Source organism: Glycine soja, chromosome 16, assembly GCF_004193775.1.
Source record: "Glycine soja cultivar W05 chromosome 16, ASM419377v2, whole genome shotgun sequence".
In the NCBI taxonomy this organism is placed as follows: domain Eukaryota; kingdom Viridiplantae; phylum Streptophyta; class Magnoliopsida; order Fabales; family Fabaceae; genus Glycine; species Glycine soja.
This window is the reverse complement of record NC_041017.1, coordinates 29,993,802-30,017,307: the sequence shown is the minus strand read 5'-3', so window position 1 is coordinate 30,017,307 and position 23,506 is coordinate 29,993,802. Positions and strand designations below refer to the sequence as shown.

At 38.9% G+C, this 23,506-nt stretch overlaps 1 protein-coding gene, 2 non-coding genes and 1 pseudogene across 3 annotated transcripts; 2 read left to right on the top strand and 2 right to left on the bottom strand.

Annotated features, from left to right (window-relative positions):
- Positions 1–862: 862 nt before the first annotated feature.
- TRNAY-GUA lies at positions 863–949 on the top strand. The gene is given in 2 exon segments: positions 863–899; positions 914–949. It is a non-coding gene; the product is annotated as a tRNA-Tyr (tRNA).
- A 3,635-nt stretch (positions 950–4,584) lies between these two features.
- LOC114389950 lies at positions 4,585–18,836 on the bottom strand (annotated as a pseudogene).
- Positions 18,837–18,936: 100 nt separating this feature from the next.
- LOC114389949 (CBL-interacting serine/threonine-protein kinase 14-like) lies at positions 18,937–19,572 on the bottom strand. Its single transcript, XM_028350648.1, has one exon. The coding sequence runs from the start codon at positions 19,570–19,572 to the stop codon at positions 18,937–18,939; it is 636 nt and encodes a 211-aa protein (XP_028206449.1).
- A 1,743-nt stretch (positions 19,573–21,315) lies between these two features.
- TRNAI-UAU lies at positions 21,316–21,389 on the top strand. The gene has a single exon. It is a non-coding gene; the product is annotated as a tRNA-Ile (tRNA).
- The last annotated feature ends 2,117 nt before the right edge of the window (positions 21,390–23,506 follow it).

Below are 23,506 nucleotides of genomic sequence, written 5' to 3'. Positions count from 1 at the left end.
TTGAGGAGCAAGAGAAAGAGATGGAGACAAAAAGTGAAGCAATTTTCTTTTTAAATTAGTTTATTTTCTCAATTCATTTTTCATGGTTCTAACATGGAAGTTGTCTCCCACATCTCGATAAAATTATAACCGTGCCTGTTCTTTTACCGTCTAAACAATTGAATCTAATTCTCACTCCATTTTAGCTGCTCTAATTTAAAAACCAATCAATTCACATTCAAGTTTCTAAACATAGCCTTGTGTTTGGTTTTATCTTAGACGATTTCACTTGAAGAATTGGTTTTAGTCTAAAATAATTAATAATTATTATTTGAAGTAATTTTAAGTAACTTTTACATTAGGATTGGATATTTACTTGTTTGTTCTAGTTTGTTGTTTAGTTTTTATATTTTTCTATTGTACCAAAAAAATTAACTTTTACGTTGAATAAAAAAATTCATACTAAATTTTGTTATTACTTTAGGACCTGATCATAATATAATATGATAAGATAAAATAAAATAAGATGATTATTCTATTTTATTATAATGTTATTTTTCATGCCAATAAAATATAATACGGTTATTTTATTTCTTATCCTATCGAGTTAATCAGATTATAAAAATCATAAATAGCTTAATGAAAGTTTACAAGTTAGCATATTTCATCTCACTAAGGAAAATGTTAGAGAAGCAAAATTTGTCTATATAACTCCTTTTTGCTTTCACAATTGTTTCCATGTAGTTCAGCATAAATTCTGATAGTATTCGCATTTCAGTAGTAAATAGACAATAGTAGTAGCTTTCAAAAAACAAACAAACAAATAGTGGTGATTAACGTCGTTGATTAGAACAAATAAAAATTTAGGAAATCTAACAATATACCGACCTTAGCTCAGTTGGTAGAGTGGAGGACTGTAGTTGTTATAACAGACATCCTTAGGTCGCTGGTTCGAATCCGGCAGGTCGGAACTTTTTTAATTCAATTCTTATTTTTAGTAATTAACGAAATAAATAGGAATCAGAGGGCTTTGCTTATTGTATTTCTCAAAATGGTTACTAAACGAATCTGAGAAATCTTAAATCGTTATTGTCTTTACAATTAAGCTGTACCAATTTACATGAATTTTATAAAATTAAACAAAAATCATAGGAACATCATCGTGCATGCAATAGTGGTGTTTATAAATTAACTTAATTTAATGTAAACTAAATCGTAAAAATTAAGAAGTATTTTTTATTAAATTGGATCAAAATTTATATATTTAATTTTGAAAACTGATCCATATCATGCACAACTGTGAGTCTGTGAAATAATAGGCCAACACACCTAATGATTAATGACTCTTTGACATGCCTTACAAATGTTGAGTAATGTGATGAATTTAACAGTAGTTTATTTATTTAACGTTCATTAATCTAGACAAAACAGTTTGTACTGGTGTTTAATTATGAATAGTTGTGTAAGTAAGTACCAAAAAAAAAAGTTGTGCAAGCATATGTATGTTGCGGAGTATATGATGGTATCAAAATTGTTGTGTGTTTGTTTGGTCATACATAGGACTGTCGCCATTGGTGGTCTGGCATGGCCATATAAAATTCTAAATTCTAACTTTTATTTGGGTTCAAGCTTAGACAAAATAGGTTGAAGTTTTAAGTATGAATCTTGATATTGTCATATATTAAAAAAAGAAAGAGTTTCCTTCAAAATTAATTATGCAATTTGCATGGTGCAATTGTGATTTTTGACTAAATTGTTTATAGAAACAGCAAGGAAGCCTATAACCTTGGCAAGTGTTATGCTCGTTGCCAAACGTAATTGATCGATGTACGTTGTAAAAAATGTTTGAGTAAATTATAAAATTAAGACAAAAAATTAGTCACACTGCAACAAGACAAATAAAGATGCCTTTCAAAATAACGAATGAACAACATATAGTTATATATACTTCACAACAAAACTAACTTCGCTTGTTCCAAGGTCTTTGTCTTTAGGTTCAAGATAAGTGGAGGGACAGTTTGATATAAGCTTGTATTCCATTTGGCTTATAAGAGATTCCTTTTTTATTTATTTATTACATTATATTAGAGAGCAGAATAAACAAATAAAAAGAATATAGTCTACGCGTCTCATATTTATAAGTTAGTACTCTAATCATCAAATTATTAATCATTCACAACTAGTTAATTTGCATAAAGTTCATCACTACATGTGGTTTGACAAGGGAAAGGCATAATAATAGAATAAATATGATGTAAGAGTGGACCTAACCTTTCTAATTGTTGTTGTCACTATGAACTTACCATTATAGCATGATGCATGCTTCCAAACTTGTCTTCCATCTCAGGTAAAAGTTAACTTCAACCGGATATCACTTTTTACATTAATAGATTCCGTTTTCATTACATTATATTAGAGAGAACACAACAAATAAAACAATTTGTCTGTGTCTCATTTAAAAGTCAGTGCTCTAACAATCAAATTATTAATCAAGCACAACTTGCTAATTTGCATAAAGTTCATGTGGCTTCACAGTGGAAGGCATAATAATAGAATAAAAATGGTGTAGGAGTGGACCCTTTTAACCTGAAACCATCACTTTACTATAATAGCTAGCTAGCTAACTTGCTGCATGCTTTCAAACTTCAACGGCTAGTCACTTTTTTACCAAATGAAACGTGTGTTTGAGCTTGCGTTTGCAATGTTCCAAATCCAAGATTTTAATGTCCGAATAAGATGAAACGTAGAAGTTATAGGGACTAGCTTGAATTGAATCCTTCAAAACGCATAACTACAAAACTAATAAAGAAAACATATGAAGGCTTTTCATATTATCAGTTAATCTCAAGTTATGAGAGATGGTAATTTTATTAACTTTTATAATAATTATTTAAAAATTTACATCTAGTATAATTTTTTATTAATTGGAAAAGTAAGAAAAAAATACTCTATTGAACTCTAAAATGTTTGTTGATGTTTGGAGATAGTAACTACGGTTAGATAGTAGTTACACAATGTGAATCTCTTATACATAATATTCAATGACAAATTTCATTTAATTAAACCAAGCAAAGTAAAGAATCACCAAAGCCAAATATTTTGGCAAATCATTTGAAGTCATCAGGAGACCGGGTAATGGGCCAAAGCGAGAAGCATGGGTCTCAGTACATCTCCAAAACAGTTTCCCACTTCCTTCTTTTCTCTTTCTCCTCTTCACTTCAATGATAACCAATTCATCCATTAACCGGTAAATCCAATCCCTCTATCCTTACTACCCCGAAGCCACTCTTATCCTTCTTCACCATCACCGTTACATTCTCTAGCGCCTTCATTGTAACGAACTGCTCCTTAGAATCCGAATATTCTGGGTCGGTAAACAAACCCGAAATGTCAACCCCGGGCAAGAAAGATATCAAGTCAAACGTATTTAAACTATTAGTCACAACCCAATTCTCGGGTTGGGTCAAGTTATCCATATACCTGCCCCGACGAAATTGGTTTCTCTACTGTCCCAAGCTGTTCCTGTGCTCCCCCTTCAAAACGATACAGTTTTCATGATTTTCATGAAGTGGGTTCACGATTAACTATTAACACTGTTATGCGTCGTTTTGAATGGGTAGCACAAGGACAGCCTTGAAAGGGACAACAAAGATGTCAGATCCCGCCCGACTAAACCACGTGTCTTGCATGACCTCATCCAATGCGATCCTTGATAGCAGTAGCAGCCTAGCAACTACCAAACCAATAACGAACTACACTAAGCCCACTATTTTGTTAGGGGACAGTCATAGTGCTCCCTCAATTCTGTTACCATTCTGTTAGGGGACAACCATAGTGCTCCCTCAATTCTGTTACAACAAAATTGTTAGTTTGTTAAGTACCAATAGCAATGAAAGCCTATAAATATGAAACAATGAATGAGAAGGAGAGAAGAAAAGAATTATGAAATACTTGTTTAGTGTAGTTAGCATAGCATAGAGTAGTTTTTGTTCGTAACAATTTGGTCCGACCTGCCCCTTCTTTGCTGCTCTTCAATGGCGGATGCCGAACCTTTTTCCGCTAGCCTGGACCGCCTCGAGGCCGCCATGACCAAACTTGCTGCAGCCCAAGCTTCCATGGATTCCAATCTCCATCCATCTCAACTTCGTTTCGCAACGACCCAAGCCTCCATGCTCTTCAAACTCGATTTCATTATCCTGAAACTGGATACCATGATATCCAACCAACGCTCCCCGTTTCCTTTTTCACTACAACCACCACCGACAGATGCCCCAATGTTGACTCCCCTTCCTATGCCGACAACAATTCCATGCCTCGCACCCAAGCAACACAGCCCCACACCCATCTCGACTCCGCTTCCCATGGCTGGAAAAGGAGATGGTCCTGTTATCGAAATCGATTCCGGCACCACTTACTTCCCCGTCAGCGTGTGGCAACACCACCGTGTCAACATCAACCGCCAGTTCCAGCCCAACTAGCCGTTGCCTCTGCCGCTCCGCACCAACCACTGCCGTTACCGCAAGATCCCCTACGACAACATCATCTTGCTCGGGGATGCCGCCGTGGCGCACCAGATTCATCTGCGTTGGATTTGGGTTCTTTCTGCTACTGAGACTCAGCTTTGCTTTGTTCGTCATCAACGTCAACGCCCGCCGCCACATCCACCACCACCACCTCCGAAGCCACCGCCTCTACCTCCACCATGGCTGGCACAGGCTGAGCTTCATCGACACGTGTGTTACGACTGTCAACATTGAAGCCAAACCATTTTAACAAACGGGTAGCCACTCAGCGCGATTTCAATTGCTGTAGCTTTCATCAACTTGACCCAAACAAGCCCACAACACACAACAACTTTACTCATGTACCCCTATTTTTTTTTTCTAAACAGCCCACTATTTTGTTAGGGGACAACCATGGTGCACCCTACCAAGCCTCTCAGCAGAGTACTGAAAAAGGTTAATAAAGAACTGCATGAAATATTCTAGAAAGTCTGGTATTGCATCAGCTGCAATACGTTGAACTTTAAGACTTGTAGTCATCAGGTTAGACAACACGGTATAATTAACTTCCTCCCTGTAAGATCCCATCAAGTTAATCAAGGAGGTCAATGATTCCTGGCGAGCCATACAAAGTGCAAATGAATCATCCAAAATGCCAAATCGGTCTGATGCAGATAAGAGTTGTTTCTCTACTGCATATCAAAGTCTAGCAGCAAGCAGCTCATCATACTTCACCCTGTAGAAACCAGCCTGATCCACATTAAGTTTAATCCAACAATTTACACCTTTGTGTGTGGAACCAAGGAAATCTTTGACATCATGTGTTTCAAATTTTGATTGCAAGAGGAAACTCTTGCGGACATCATAAGAGCCAAAGCATAATGTTATTGGAACAATCCAATGGCTGTGGCGTCCCTAAATTAATGACTGGTTTAATAGTAATAATTTAAATAACAAAAACCATGATAATTTTTTTTTCTTCGTTTTCTTTTTCATTTCTTTCTCTTTTCACCATAACTAGGTTTAGAAGGAAAATCCTCACTATAAAGTCCTGAATGGCCAGTTCACAACTCTACTCGGAGTCATTTCTTTCTTACCGCTCATAATTTTCTAAATTATTTTGCTGTTTCAAAAAGAAGAATATACCAGCCATTACTTTAGGTCGTCACGTGAAAATAAAAGGATAAAGTACAGTCGGTAAATTCTTTTACAAATAAAGTTGCTAATGCTTTCTTTCCAAATAACAAGATCGATCATAAATGCAATCATCATTTAAAGCTGTCCAAAATATGGGAGTTTTACAAAATATATAGTGTCATCCAGAGCAAAGGTGTCCATAGTGGTGGCTTCAGCCACATGTATACAATCATCAAATTCCTATACATCAGGTCTACCCATACAAAAACAAAAGAGTAAACCTAACAGTCAGTCCTAGATACACCCACCCTCAAAAAGTATACAAAACTAATCTAAAAAGCTGTCCACTAGGATGAAGAGCCTCCGCTGATCGCCATCTCCCTCGGGCCACTATCCTCCGTAGAGTCTGCCTCAGATGCCGACATGACTTCCTCGGGAGAATCCACCTCAAGAAGTGGATCCTCATCACCCTCTAGAAAGTCAAGGGCATCCACAGCAGGCTCAGGAGGTAGCTCCTCCAGGTCCTCCTCAGGGTCTTCCTCGGATGACGTTACCTCGATCACTTGAACGGGCTCCACTAGACGATATGGTGTAGGCGTGGGTAGTATCCACTCCACAGTGCGCTGAAGCGTCCGTGCAGGTTCATCTGGATGCACCAAAGAAGTAGCCGTGAATCGAATGGTGCCCCGAAATCGGCACCTCGTGTTGCCTTCGAGGGTCTCCCAAGCTCCCTCTAGGCACTCCATCTCTACTCGATCACGGATTAGCTGCGCCGCCATCACGATCTACAAGAAAGAAGAGAAAGGGGTAGACTCTTTCACAAGAATCTAACTGCGCTGCACACAATGCATCTCATAACCACTACATGACGTTAAAAGGAGTATCTTAAGGCTTTTCATCTCTGGTAATCGATTACACAACCTTGGTAATCGATTACCAGAGGCTAAACTTGAATTACACAGCCTCAGGACATGAAATATGCAATAATACACTGTGTAATCGATTACACATGCCTGGTAATCGATTACCAGTGACCCATTCCTCTGTGTAATCGATTACACAGGCTGGTAATCGATTACCAGAGACTCCCTAAGTTTCCTGACTTCGTTTTCAAGCCTGGTAATCGATTACACCCCTTGGTAATCGATTACCAGAGACCATCTTAGCCTCCCGTCCTCAATTTTAAGCCTTGTAATCGATTACCCACCCTTGGTAATCGATTACCAGAGGCCACAATCCACATATTACACAAAATTCACAGCTGGCCAGCCACCACAAGCCTCCTTGCTTTGTGGTCTTGTTTTCCTTTTATCTGTTGACTGCCAGGAGCTCGCCTGCATCACAGGTTCTCACTGACCGACTATGCCCGGGTTGGGTCGGGATTGGTCAAGCTTGGTTTTGGGCAATAGCACCCCACCTGACGTCCCCAAGGTCTCCTGACCCCCGCGACATATCTCCAGGTACCACTCTGTGGTCAACAATAAAAGCAGGAAGTTTCACCCTTCAACACTTCCTCATCTCAAGCTTGTAGGATTATGGGGTACCCATCACATGTGGTACTAGGTGGCGGTCGGGCGATGGTGCACAACAAGTTTTCCACATCCACAATGCGCGCATAAACCCACCATCCCCTGTTGCCCACCTCCAACTGAGCTCACGTACTCCCACGTAGCCCATATCCTTGTTCCTCTCAACACTGGGTCCCCATCAATCCTCCCAAGCTTCCACAACATCCAAGCAAAACAACATTCAAACAGCACAAGCTATCACAGCCAAGCAAAACAGAGCAAAGGCAGAGAACTCTGCTCAACACATCAACCAAAATCACAGCTTTTCTCACTTAAAGACCACAGTAACAATTCCTTCGATCCAATTCGTTAACCGTTGGATCGACTCCAAAATTTTACTGGAAGTCTATAGTGCATAAGCCTACATTTTGACCGTTGGGATCTACTGGCAAACATCCAGAACTGATTCTGCACTAGACTTTCCACAGCCAACCACACACAAGCATTTTCTCTGCACTTGTGCAAAATTCTGCTGCACAATTTCACAGCAAAAATTCTGCATAAGTGCAGATTTCGAAAATTACACTTCCTCTCATCCAATCTTGCCCAAATCAATTCCTACAAGTCCCAAATCATGTATCAATCATGCCTAAACCAAATTCAAGCTTTAAAGCACAGCAACACAGAATCTAGGTGTCCAACACCCCTCCATTCAATGGCTTTTCTAGGTTTGAAAGGTGAAATTTAGAATGAGGTAAATTTGAAGCAAACTCTCACCTCACACCAGTCCATAACATCCATTTAGACTTGTTCAAACTGGATTTACACCTAAAATCTCACCGAATCAAAATTTGACTCTTCAACACCCAAATTTGCCCTAGAAATGGCTCTTTGTTCACTTTGGTCATTTATTTTTCTCTCTAGCACAGTCCAAGTTTTCTCATAAGTCCTAAATGACATTTCAAACTAGGATTAACTCACTTTAACCTCCATTTACCACAGAATTCAGACTTAACCTTCCAACTCTCAAAGCCTCACTCTTTTTCCACTCATAACATCACATTCTCACTTTCCAACCCTAGGTTAACTCTACATTTCATCTCTAACAGTTTTCCATGAGCAGTTTTTCAGCATACAACATCACAAACATCATCACAAAACCCTAAAACAGAATGGGTATGTTTAACTCATCCAAACATGGCAATTTCAACAAGCTTTCAACAAGTTCCTTCACAAATAATCATCACACAGCAGAAAACTAACATAACCACCCATCATATCTCCCAAAACCCCATACCCACGAAATTTAAGAGAGAAAGAAGTCCACCCAAACCTGGATTTTCGAAGTCCCACTCGTAGCCACGCACTTCACGACCCCGAAAATGCTCTCCTTTCACGATTTGGGGCAGAAATGAGCACCAAAGGTTGAAGCTTTGTGTGGAGCTTCAATGGAGAATGGAGGAGAAGGAAAAAGCAACGTGAGGAAGAGGGAGAGAGAGAGCTGTTCTGAAATTGGGCTGAGTGAAGAGAGAGAGGGTTGCTTTTTGGGTTTTAATAAAAGGGTTTTCTCTTTTTCTATTATTTTATATAAGCAATGCCACATGTCTCCATTTGATTGGAGCAAAAGGGCCCACTTTCTCTTTTTGACTGTGACCCATACTCAGTCACAAAAGTGAGGAAAATCTGACCTTAGAAACGCTAAAATCCTGCCTCGGGTTGCGTGCCATTTCTCTGGTTCCAGTTTCTCGCGTTTCTCTGCGTCCGTCGGGGCCAGTTTTTGAAAGTACTCAATATATATATCAAAACGCTTAGAATAAAACCCCGAGCGTGGTTTAGAGGTTGGTTTCGTTAAATTTTAAGTCGCACGCAAAACGATGATTTTTAACTAATTAATTAGGAATTAACCCATAACCTCCCAGTTATTGATTTCTCTCCCTTAATTAGCCTAACCCGCATATCTTGCCCCCCGCTATTCCTACTTCTACCAAGAACATATAGGCATATAAACTGAATAATACTTATATATAATCATTCAAAATACATCGTTTTCGAAAATTCCGGGTAGAATTTCCAGGATGTTACAATACTCCCACCCTTTTAGGAATTTCGTCCCCGAAATTAACTACTCTATGAACAAACTTGGGTACAATTCTCTCATCCTAACTTCCAACTCCCATGTAGAATCACCCTCATCGGTTCCCCATTGCACCTTCACCAATGCGATCTCCTTTCCTCTCAACGACTTCATTCTTCGGTCAGTGATCTTCTGAGGTTGTGCTTTATAGGTGAGGTTATCCTTCACCTGTACCTCGTCCACTGCAAGAATATGTGATGGATTCGGGTTGTATCGTCTCAGCTGAGAGACATGAAACACAGGATGCAAATTCGATAAACTCGGAGGTAAGGCGATATGATAAGCTACAGGCCCAATCTTCTTCAAAATCTGATATGGACCTAGATACTTGGGTGTCAACTTCCTAGCTTTAAGAGCCCTTCCGACTCCGGTTAAGGGAGAAACCTTCAAAAACACATGTTCTCCTTCCTGAAAATCTAGTGGCTTCCTCCTTCTATCATAGTAGCTCTTCTGCCTATCCTGAGATGCTTTTATCTTCTCTCGAATCAACCTCACTTGTTCATTAATCTGTTGTAGCATTTCAGGTCCAAGAAGTACTGCTTCTCCATCATCATACCAACAAATAGGAGTTTTGCACTTTCGTCCATATAAAGCTTCAAAAGGAGCCATACCAATACTGGCTTGATAGCTATTGTTGTAAGTAAACTCAATCAATGGTAAACAATCCATCCAGCTACCTTGTTGCTCTATAATACACGCCCGAAGTAGATCCTCTAGAGTCTGAATGGTTCGTTCAGTCTGACCATCTGTTTGAGGATGATAAGCTGAACTAAGCTTCAGCTTTGTCCCCAAGGCCTCATGTAGACTCGTCCAAAATCGCGAAGTGAACCTTGGATCCCTGTCGGATACAATACTAGAAGGAATTCCATGCAACCTTACTACTTCCTTGATGTACAACTCCACTAGCTTTTCCATTCTATACTTCATATTCACCGGAATAAAATGAGCAGATTTGGTGAGTCGATCTACTATGACCCACACGGCATCATGCCCACGACTAGTCTTGGGTAAACTAGATACAAAATCCATAGATATGCTCTCCCATTTCCATTCCGGAATCTCCAATGGCTTCAATTCTCCCGATGGTCGTTGGTGCTCAACCTTAGCCTTTTGACATGTCAAACATCTTGCTACATATTCGGCTACATCTTTCTTCATGCCATGCCACCAAAAACTTCTCTTCAAATCTTGGTACATCTTAGTCATTCCTGGATGGAAACTAAGACGACTTTTATGTGCTTCCTCCAAAATCTGAACTTTCAAATCATCTAGAGATGGCACACATATCCTCCCCTTGAATCTAATTAACCCGGTTGTATCCTTCTCAAACTCCACACCCCTATCCCCCATTACATCTAACACCTTGCCTTGCAAAAACGGATCATCCCCTTGAGCCTCGCGTATGTGGTCTACAAATTCATTGGTAATCTGCAACGTTCCCACAAATAAGCTCTTGGGTCGCACCTCGATTGCTAGATTCAGATCTCGGAACTCCTCTATCAATCTCTGCTCCAAACTCATCATAGTCGCAACATGTAAAGATTTCCGGCTTAGCGCATCGGCTACTACATTAGCCTTTCCTGGATGGTAGGAAAGTCCAAAATCATAATCCTTGAGGAACTCCATCCATCTTCGTTGTCTCATATTGAGTTCCTTCTGATCGAACAAGTATTTGAGACTCTTGTGATCACTGAAAACTTCAAAACGAGTACCGTACAAATAATGCCTCCAAATCTTTAAGGCAAAGACCACCGCTGCTAGTTCCAAGTCATGAGTCGGATAGTTAACTTCATGAGGACGTAATTGACGCGAAGCATAAGCCACTACTCTTCCCTCTTGCATCAACACACATCCCAAGCCTTGCCCGCTTGCATCGCAATACACTTCAAATGTTCTCTTAGGGTCGGGCAAAATTAACACTGGAGCTGTCGTCAACCGCCTCTTCAACTCTTGGAAACTTTGATCACACTTCTCATTCCAGACAAACTTCTCATTCTTACGAGTCAACTTAGTTAGGGGCAATGCCAATTTAGAAAATCCTTCAATGAATTTTCTATAATAACCAGCTAACCCCAAGAAACTTCGAACCTCCGTTGGAGTTGTCGGCTGTTGCCACTCCATAACCGACTCCACCTTGTTTGGATCCACCGCAACCCCATCCTTAGAAATCACGTGCCCCAAGAACTGCACTTTCTCCAACCAAAAGTCACATTTTGACAATTTGGCGAACAACTTCCTATTCCTCAGGATATGCAACACAATCCTCAAGTGTTTCTCATGCTCCTCCTTATTCCTTGAATACACTAGGATATCATCAATAAACACAACCACAAATTGGTCCAAGTAATCATGGAATATACGGTTCATATAGTCCATGAAAATAGCCGGAGCATTAGTCACTCCAAATGGCATGACTAAATACTCGTAGTGCCCATACCGAGTCCGAAACGCAGTCTTCGGGATATCTTCCTTCTTAACTCGGATTTGATGATACCCCGATCGCAAATCTATCTTCGAAAATACCGTTGCTCCCCTCAATTGGTCAATCAAATCATCTATCCTTGGTAGCGGATATTTGTTCTTGATAGTGACCTTGTTTAACTGCCGGTAGTCTACACACATCCTCATACTTCCATCCTTCTTTTTAACCAATAAGACCGGTGCTCCCCATGGTGATGCACTTGGACGAACAAATTGTTTGCTCAAAAGATCCTGCACTTGTGCCTTCACCTCTGCTAGTTCTACCGGAGACATTCTATAAGGCGCAATCGACACTGGATTCGCCCCAGGCACCAAGTCAATAATGAATTCCACTTCTCTCTCAGGTGGCAATTCACAAATATCATCCGGAAAAACTTCTGGAAATTCTGACACCACCGGTATACAACTAACTTCAGCGTCCTCTTCCACATACATAGAGAACAACACCATGTAAGTTCGAACATCTTCCGTTTCTTCGTTGGCCGCATCCTCTTTCAATGGTTCACGTGGAACTACATCTCCACCAAACATTAGCATCTTCTCCTTACAGTCTAGAAAGATATGGTTAGTAGATAACCAATCCATCCCCAAGATCACATCTAGATGAGCTAAAGGTAGGCAAATCAAGTCCGCCATAAAAGATCGACCCTCAACAATTATAGGACACTTCAAACACACCCGAGAGGTGGTTACAGGCTCGCTCGTCGGAGTAGACACCACCATATCATATGGCAACTCCGTCGCACATAACCCCAACCTCTCCACACATGCATGAGATATGAAAGAATGTGTGGCACCTGAATCATAAAGTACATCTAGTAGTTTATCAGCAATCAAACACTTACCCCGTATCAAATCGTCGGAGGCAGCCGCTTCTGAACCACTCATAGCAAATACCCGAGAGGGTACTTTTGGTCTTCCACCACTAATGTTGTTGTTGCTAACATTACCGCTCCTTGTGGAATTAGTGGGTCCACGATTAACGGTGTTGGAATTGGCAGTCACTGTCGGTCTCCCGGTTACCCTACATTCTCGAGCATAATGGCCCACTTTGCCACAAACATAACAACGGTTCTCTTGTGTCTGCTGGAGCTGTGGGCAATTCCTCTTAAGATGCGGTCCTCCACACTGAAAGCATTGTACCCCAGTCCCCCTTGACTGGCTCATGTTGGAGGCAGCCATAGGTTGCTTCCCCTTGTTGCTAGCATACGGCTTCATCCTCTTGTTACCATTCCCCCTAAAAGGATGGTTTCTCTGAGGTCCTCCAACACCTCTAGCTTGCCTCTCCTTCATCTTGTCCTCAAAAATCCTGCACTTTGTCACCAACTGATTAAAATCCGTGATCTGCATATAACTAACCGCCTGTTGGATCTCCAACCGAAGCCCATTCTCAAACTGAGCACATAAATCTTCCTCATTCCGAGCATCTTGGTATTGAGGCCAATACTGCAGAAGCTCATTAAACTTAGCCGTGTACTCCCCAACAGACATGTTTCCTTGCTTCAAATCCAGAAATTCCCTCGCCTTCCGCTTCCTGAGATCTCGTGGGAAGTAATTCTCCAGGAACTTGTCCTTGAAGGCATTCCAAGGAATCACGCCTCCAGGTGCAACAAACGAAGGTTTCACGAACTTCCACCAATTTTCAGCCTCCCCTTGGAGCATAAATGTCGCATAAAGAACCTTATGCTCCTCAAGGCAACCCATCGCCTCAAAAATCTTTTCCGTCTCAGCTAACCACAACCTAGCACCTTCCGGATCATAGTCTCCACTGAACTTTGGCGGGTGGTTCTTACGGAAAGCCATGAGTCCCCGATACTCCGCCGGCTCCACATCACGTTCCTGCACTAGAGTTTCCAGCACAGCGGTGATGCGGTCAAGGACGTCACGGTTCTGATCCCTACCACGTCCTGCCATACCTATCCTGTAGGGAAACTATTAGCACCCAAGAAATCCTAATGAGAGAGTGTACCACACAGGCTATGACAGTTATAACAACATCCTTCTCTTTATACATACTTATACACACAACAATCCTACGAATCAGTCACACATCCATGCTCAAGACAATAAGGCAGAAATACACACAATGTGTGACTTAACGTCACTCCCCGAAACCTGCTCTCAAGTTTCAGAGATACACAGCATTCACACAGCAAGACCATAAACAGGTTCACTAGAATCCAACTTTTGCTCTGATACCACCAATTGTGGCGTCCCTAAATTAATGACTGGTTTAATAGTAATAATTTAAATAACAAAAACCATGATAATTTTTTTTTTCTTCGTTTTCTTTTTCATTTCTTTCTCTTTTCACCATAACTAGGTTTAGAAGGAAAATCCTCACTATAAAGTCCTGAATGGCCAGTTCACAACTCTACTCGGAGTCATTTCTTTCTTACCGCTCATAATTTTCTAAATTATTTTGCTGTTTCAAAAAGAAGAATATACCAGCCATTACTTTAGGTCGTCACGTGAAAATAAAAGGATAAAGTACAGTCGGTAAATTCTTTTACAAATAAAGTTGCTAATGCTTTCTTTCCAAATAACAAGATCGATCATAAATGCAATCATCATTTAAAGCTGTCCAAAATATGGGAGTTTTACAAAATATATAGTGTCATCCAGAGCAAAGGTGTCCATAGTGGTGGCTTCAGCCACATGTATACAATCATCAAATTCCTATACATCAGGTCTACCCATACAAAAACAAAAGAGTAAACCTAACAGTCAGTCCTAGATACACCCACCCTCAAAAAGTATACAAAACTAATCTAAAAAGCTGTCCACTAGGATGAAGAGCCTCCGCTGATCGCCATCTCCCTCGGGCCACTATCCTCCGTAGAGTCTGCCTCAGATGCCGACATGACTTCCTCGGGAGAATCCACCTCAAGAAGTGGATCCTCATCACCCTCTAGAAAGTCAAGGGCATCCACAGCAGGCTCAGGAGGTAGCTCCTCCAGGTCCTCCTCAGGGTCTTCCTCGGATGACGTTACCTCGATCACTTGAACGGGCTCCACTAGACGATATGGTGTAGGCGTGGGTAGTATCCACTCCACAGTGCGCTGAAGCGTCCGTGCAGGTTCATCTGGATGCACCAAAGAAGTAGCCGTGAATCGAATGGTGCCCCGAAATCGGCACCTCGTGTTGCCTTCGAGGGTCTCCCAAGCTCCCTCTAGGCACTCCATCTCTACTCGATCACGGATTAGCTGCGCCGCCATCACGATCTACAAGAAAGAAGAGAAAGGGGTAGACTCTTTCACAAGAATCTAACTGCGCTGCACACAATGCATCTCATAACCACTACATGACGTTAAAAGGAGTATCTTAAGGCTTTTCATCTCTGGTAATCGATTACACAACCTTGGTAATCGATTACCAGAGGCTAAACTTGAATTACACAGCCTCAGGACATGAAATATGCAATAATACACTGTGTAATCGATTACACATGCCTGGTAATCGATTACCAGTGACCCATTCCTCTGTGTAATCGATTACACAGGCTGGTAATCGATTACCAGAGACTCCCTAAGTTTCCTGACTTCGTTTTCAAGCCTGGTAATCGATTACACCCCTTGGTAATCGATTACCAGAGACCATCTTAGCCTCCCGTCCTCAATTTTAAGCCTTGTAATCGATTACCCACCCTTGGTAATCGATTACCAGAGGCCACAATCCACATATTACACAAAATTCACAGCTGGCCAGCCACCACAAGCCTCCTTGCTTTGTGGTCTTGTTTTCCTTTTATCTGTTGACTGCCAGGAGCTCGCCTGCATCACAGGTTCTCACTGACCGACTATGCCCGGGTTGGGTCGGGATTGGTCAAGCTTGGTTTTGGGCAATAGCACCCCACCTGACGTCCCCAAGGTCTCCTGACCCCCGCGACATATCTCCAGGTACCACTCTGTGGTCAACAATAAAAGCAGGAAGTTTCACCCTTCAACACTTCCTCATCTCAAGCTTGTAGGATTATGGGGTACCCATCACATGTGGTACTAGGTGGCGGTCGAGCGATGGTGCACAACAAGTTTTCCACATCCACAATGCGCGCATAAACCCACCATCCCCTGTTGCCCACCTCCAACTGAGCTCACGTACTCCCACGTAGCCCATATCCTTGTTCCTCTCAACACTGGGTCCCCATCAATCCTCCCAAGCTTCCACAACATCCAAGCAAAACAACATTCAAACAGCACAAGCTATCACAGCCAAGCAAAACAGAGCAAAGGCAGAGAACTCTGCTCAACACATCAACCAAAATCACAGCTTTTCTCACTTAAAGACCACAGTAACAATTCCTTCGATCCAATTCGTTAACCGTTGGATCGACTCCAAAATTTTACTGGAAGTCTATAGTGCATAAGCCTACATTTTGACCGTTGGGATCTACTGGCAAACATCCAGAACTGATTCTGCACTAGACTTTCCACAGCCAACCACACACAAGCATTTTCTCTGCACTTGTGCAAAATTCTGCTGCACAATTTCACAGCAAAAATTCTGCATAAGTGCAGATTTCGAAAATTACACTTCCTCTCATCCAATCTTGCCCAAATCAATTCCTACAAGTCCCAAATCATGTATCAATCATGCCTAAACCAAATTCAAGCTTTAAAGCACAGCAACACAGAATCTAGGTGTCCAACACCCCTCCATTCAATGGCTTTTCTAGGTTTGAAAGGTGAAATTTAGAATGAGGTAAATTTGAAGCAAACTCTCACCTCACACCAGTCCATAACATCCATTTAGACTTGTTCAAACTGGATTTACACCTAAAATCTCACCGAATCAAAATTTGACTCTTCAACACCCAAATTTGCCCTAGAAATGGCTCTTTGTTCACTTTGGTCATTTATTTTTCTCTCTAGCACAGTCCAAGTTTTCTCATAAGTCCTAAATGACATTTCAAACTAGGATTAACTCACTTTAACCTCCATTTACCACAGAATTCAGACTTAACCTTCCAACTCTCAAAGCCTCACTCTTTTTCCACTCATAACATCACATTCTCACTTTCCAACCCTAGGTTAACTCTACATTTCATCTCTAACAGTTTTCCATGAGCAGTTTTTCAGCATACAACATCACAAACATCATCACAAAACCCTAAAACAGAATGGGTATGTTTAACTCATCCAAACATGGCAATTTCAACAAGCTTTCAACAAGTTCCTTCACAAATAATCATCACACAGCAGAAAACTAACATAACCACCCATCATATCTCCCAAAACCCCATACCCACGAAATTTAAGAGAGAAAGAAGTCCACCCAAACCTGGATTTTCGAAGTCCCACTCGTAGCCACGCACTTCACGACCCCGAAAATGCTCTCCTTTCACGATTTGGGGCAGAAATGAGCACCAAAGGTTGAAGCTTTGTGTGGAGCTTCAATGGAGAATGGAGGAGAAGGAAAAAGCAACGTGAGGAAGAGGGAGAGAGAGAGCTGTTCTGAAATTGGGCTGAGTGAAGAGAGAGAGGGTTGCTTTTTGGGTTTTAATAAAAGGGTTTTCTCTTTTTCTATTATTTTATATAAGCAATGCCACATGTCTCCATTTGATTGGAGCAAAAGGGCCCACTTTCTCTTTTTGACTGTGACCCATACTCAGTCACAAAAGTGAGGAAAATCTGACCTTAGAAACGCTAAAATCCTGCCTCGGGTTGCGTGCCATTTCTCTGGTTCCAGTTTCTCGCGTTTCTCTGCGTCCGTCGGGGCCAGTTTTTGAAAGTACTCAATATATATATCAAAACGCTTAGAATAAAACCCCGAGCGTGGTTTAGAGGTTGGTTTCGTTAAATTTTAAGTCGCACGCAAAACGATGATTTTTAACTAATTAATTAGGAATTAACCCATAACCTCCCAGTTATTGATTTCTCTCCCTTAATTAGCCTAACCCGCATATCTTGCCCCCCGCTATTCCTACTTCTACCAAGAACATATAGGCATATAAACTGAATAATACTTATATATAATCATTCAAAATACATCGTTTTCGAAAATTCCGGGTAGAATTTCCAGGATGTTACAATGGCCTTCTCCTTGAGCACCGCTTGACAAGAATTGCGACTGATTAAATTCCAATTTTTTATCATTGACTTTAACATATACAACAGGATATCCCTTCTGCTTTGTCCATGAGGTCATTAACTTGTTCACTGGTTCACCAAATCCTTCCTCGAGTGCAGCCTATAGATCCTCAGTCTTAGCATTTGAGCAAGCATGTCTTTTTATATAGGAAGCCAGCGACCTCTGAAAGCATTCAACACCAAGATAGCTTTGCAGCATCCTAATTACATATGCACCTTTTCTATAACTTATTGCATCAAATATTTCATCAATCTCACAAGCATGATTGATCTCTACCTCAATTGGGTGGGACTCCGCAAGTCCATCCAGACTAAGACCCTCAGTAGATTCATGAAGAAATTTAGACCATATTTTCCACTCAAGAAAACAACTATCAGTGGCTAAATAGCTCACCCATGTTGCAAACCCCTCATTCAGCCACAAATGTGTCCACCACTCCATTGCAACAAGGTTGCCAAACCAGTGGTGTGCTAGCTCATGAGCTACTACAGTTGCAACCCTCTGTTTATTTGCAGCAGCAGAATGCTGGTCACCATATAGCAAAGCAGTCTCTCGATATGTAACTAAACCATAGTTCTCTATGGCTCCAGCAGCGAAATCAGGGATTGCAATCATATCCAATTTTGGCAGCGAGTAGGGAGTGGCAAAGTAACCCTTGTATAGTTCCAAAGTTTTCACAACTACATCAAGTGCAAATTTCCCCTAGTTTGCCTTACCAACTTGACAATACACCCGGACTTTGACCCCATCTGAGGTATGATCTTCCACATAATCAAATAAACCAACAACAACTGCAACCAAATATGTAGACATAATTGGTGATTCTTGATACGAGACTATTTTCAAATCTCCGTCTATTATTTCTTCAACAATTGGCATGTTGGAAAGAGCAACGAGCTCTGAAGGCAAATCCAATGTGATCTTGAAAGTATCCTTGCAAGCAGGTTCATCCCAACAAGGAAAGCATCGTCTGGCATCAGTTGGTTCAAACTGTGTAACTGCCATATTAGTTTGTTAAGTACCAATAGCAATGTAAGCCTATAAATATGAAGCAATGAATGAGAAGGAGAGAAGAGAAGAATTATGAAATACTTGTTTAGTGTAGTTAGCATAACATATAATAGTTTTTGTTCATAACAATCCTTGTCTCGGGATTCGTGTCTAACAACCTCGTCACTAGATTCTTGATCTTCCTATATAAAATCGTAACATTGTAATCATTGAAGGGTAAGTACCCAGCGTTGAGCACGAACAAAACGATGTCGCACGACCACACGTCCATGATGGCACCGTCGTACCCCTTCCTCGCGAGAATCTCGGGCGCCACGTATGCAGGGGTCCCACACAAATTGTGTAACATGCCGTCGTGTTGGATCCGGCTCCTCAACGCGCTCAATCCGAAGTCGGAGACATTGAGGTTCATGTCTTGGTCGAAATGAATGTTGTCGAGCTTTAAATCGCGATGGTATACGCCGTGTGAGGGACAGTGTCTCATGGAAGAGAGGAGTTGCCAGAAGTACTTCTGATGATGGTATACGGCCTCCACGGCAACCACGTGAAAGAGTTCGCCGCGCACGGCGAACTCCATCACGAAGTAGATTTTGGTCCTCGTGGCGAGGACCTCGTAGAGGCTTATTGTGTGCGGGTGGCGTAGTTGGCGCATGATAGCGACCTTGCACTCCACGTGCACCGCGTAACCGTTTTTCTCTAGCGTAGGCTTGCTGACGGCCTTCAACACCATGCTCTAGCACGTGTAGACGTTCCGCACGTGGTACACTTTTGCTGACGCGCCGACGCCTAGTAACTTGACAAGCTCATATTTTTTGAATAAAATGGCGCCTAGTAAGTTGTTGTCATCGATGATGAGTGCTTTTTCTTTTTCTCTGTGCCTATGAGGGCACCGTTTTGTGCGTAGTCTAGCATTGCCCAAAAGCAATGAAACTGAAAAGGTGGAGGTTAAGACTTAAGAAAATTGGGAAATTGAGGGTCATATAGTTAGTGGGAAATTAAACCGTGCAAAGAGAGTGTTTGGTTTTGCGAAGATGTGTTATCTTTCAAGGAATTATGTTAATTTGGTGAAGCAAGAATGGGGTGGTGAGATGGAAGTGCTATATTTTGGGGAGAAGGAAGGAGAAAAGCAAGAGATACCGTAAAATATGACGTGGAAGTGGAGTGGTATGGGCTATTTAAATATGATGGCGTTAATTAAAACCATATACTATGAAAATATATTGAATAATCAACGACAATAACAAGTTAACGAAAGTTTGAATTAACAAAAAAGAAAAAAAATAACAATAGTTTGAAGTGGAAATAATAATTGTATATATAGAACACCTAATAACCGTAAACATTTAATTAATGTCTATTATTTTTATGCATTTTTTTCTTATTATCACATCATATATCGTATTATTTATAATTTAAAATATGGATATACTTTTTTTTCTCTTTAACAGCCATTAGCTTTTGGTGTTCACTAATTATTCTCCAAAAATTGTCCTATTAAACTTTATCAATATTTTATTTTATTATTTAGATAATTTGATTTTAAATGAAATTTCATCTAATATTATTGGATTATAATGTTATAGGTGTAAAGGATTCATAAGTTTTACACAAGATTAATCTAGTTTGATTTTAAATTAAATTTGATCTAAATTTTGCTCTCAATCATGCTTTTTGAGAGATAACTGATATGATATTAAACTAATTTTATTCTCAACCATATTTGAGATCTTTTCATTAAAAATACAAACATATATTAAGTTAGCAAGTAATTGGGTGTATTTTAAAAAAATTATGGTTATAACTCTTTGACTTCACGCTAAACTTATAATACTTAATTATACAAATAATTTAATTCTTGTTAAACTAAAGTTATATTTAACAAAAATAATATTAATGTTTAACTTTTTTCTTCAATATTTCTTTTTACATTTTAGGTTATTGAGACCCACAAAATAAAAATAAATAGTTCATTTAAGTAATTATAAATTGTAGATATTCTCACCCCAAATAAAAAACACTATACACAAAAATAGTTCTTGCTATTGGAACCCAAGAATCACTTTCAAAGCATTATGTCGATGATCATCATTCTGTTTATATATTATACTCATAGTCAAAAGTTAAGAAAATAATAGCTGGCCTTGTATGTGACCCTGAATAAATTTTAAATAATAAAAAAAATCAAATTTACACATTTTTAATTTACAATGCAAGTTCAACATTCATCTTTCAAATGCTCACTTAAGCTTAATTTGTTTACGTGTTTGCAATTGCCTAGTTCAATTTATCATTCATATAGTGTTGTATTCATTTACAATAAATAAAATCATTTACATTAATCGGTGAAACCACTTGTGATCTTACTAATACTAATCTATATTGGATTCATTTAGTTTACTCTAGTTTTGAAAGATAAATATAACTATAAAAATGTTAAATTTATATATGTTTATTGGCCAAATAATAATGAAAGGGTCCCGTAGCTCAGTTGGTTAGAGCGTTGGTCTTATGAGCCGAAGGTCGCGGGTTCGAGCCCCGCCGGGACCATAATATGTATCTCTTTTTATCTCAATTAATAATGACAATTGCTTTGTCTGTTTTATTGGGTACGTATTTCACAGCTGAATTATATATAATATAATCCTTTAGAAGGAATTAACTGTTTTATTACTTACAAAATATTTCTCTATTCATAAATACCAACAAATCAATATAAAATATTACATGTGAATATACATTTAACATTTTTGGTAGAAATTAAAATTTTATTATCCTTTTTTTTTAATTTCAATCAAGAATATTTCTCAATCAATAGTTGGAGTCTAACTCCTTTTAAACTATAAAAGTCAAGGGAGTAAGTTTTATCTCCCCAACAAAACAAATTTTATACCAAATAATATTTATTATTCAATTTGAGGAGTTGATTTATAGAGATAATTATTGTTTGATGCATCTCATATTACAAAGGTTTAATATAGTTGAAAATTGTACTTACCCTTGAATTTCACTTGTAACTGACGGGCTGCACATAATGCATATTGAGCAAGATTGAACTTAATTTGCTGCATCGTGAAAAAGTCTTAAAAATAGAAGAACCACTTTTAATTAATAATCATGATATTATTTATGCATTTAGTTATTTTTCTTGTATTTTTACTTAATATAAGAAATACCAACTCCACGGGCTGGTCTTGACATTTTACATACCTAGAGTAAAACAATAGATAGAGAAGTCTTTGATGTATAAGTATCGTAAACATATATTTAATAAAAAAAATAAGGACATTATCGCATTAATAATATTCCATCTTTAGTTCCATAATAATCGTCATATTAGAATAAAAAATTTATCTCAAAATAATTATTATTTTACTTTTTATATGTAACATTAATTATTATTTTTCACTTATATCCTTTATAATATTAATTTTATGGGTTACAAAATCTAAAAATAAATTAATGATGATAAATTTAATTTTGTAAAATTATTATTTTCTTTTGTTTATTTATTAGTTTTTTTTTTCAATTTGTTTAAAATAATAGAGAATGACAATTATAAGGAAACGTAGGGTGCACAATTTATTAATTAAAAAATATTTTCTCTATTCATAAATACCAACAAATTAATATAAAATATTACATGTGAATATGCATTTAACTTTTTTGGTAGAAATTAAAATTTTATTATCTTTTTTTTTAATTTTAACCAAGAATATTTCTCAATCAATAGTTGGAGTCTAACTCCTTTTAAACTATAAAAATCAAGGGAGTAAGTTTTATCTCCCCAACAAAACAAATTTTATACCAAATAATGTTTCAATAAGTTAAAATTTGAAAATTGAATGAGTTTTTGAAAATGTCGATAAGATGAAATTGTTGCAAAATATTCAATTTTTTTCTTAAATATTCGTATTAAAGTTGTCTAGTTTTTTTGCCTCTCTCAAACATGAGCTTGGACAGTCGTACCCAAAAACTGTCCCAAGACAAACACTCTTTTACATCCTCTCTAAAATGAATATGAAATATAATAAAGACTTTGACAAAATAATTTAAAAAAACTAAAACAACACAATTAATGGATACGTATAACAATCAAAGAAAAAAATTGACACAATTCACACATCTCAATAAATGGTGCTTAAATATCTCATCCAAAACATCTAACTTTTCATTAGTGATAACTTTTACAAACTCTTGCAAATATTTTTTCAACAGTCTAATAAAATTATTATAGACAACAAACTCTTTCTCTTAATAAAATTGACATTGGATATGGCCTTAGTCTCGGGTCCTTGAGGTGAATATCAATAATGCATACGACCGAGTGGATTAGAACTATTTACGTGTTGTTATGTCAAACATGGGACCTTACTCTTGCATATGCAAAGAGACTGTTTCCGGATTTGAACCGATGACCAACAAGTCACCAAGACACAACTTTACCGCTACACCAGGACTCACCCTCATATATATATATATATATATATATATATATATATATATATATATATATATATATTACATGAAAAAAAAAAAACTGAGAATCATAGACGAGGACATGTGGGGCTACCCACCTACAATAACTTGTCCAATGAAACCAGCTAATTGATTAGACTATCCGTGGGAAAAAAAAGTGACTACACCACTTTCAGTTTCTTGAATTT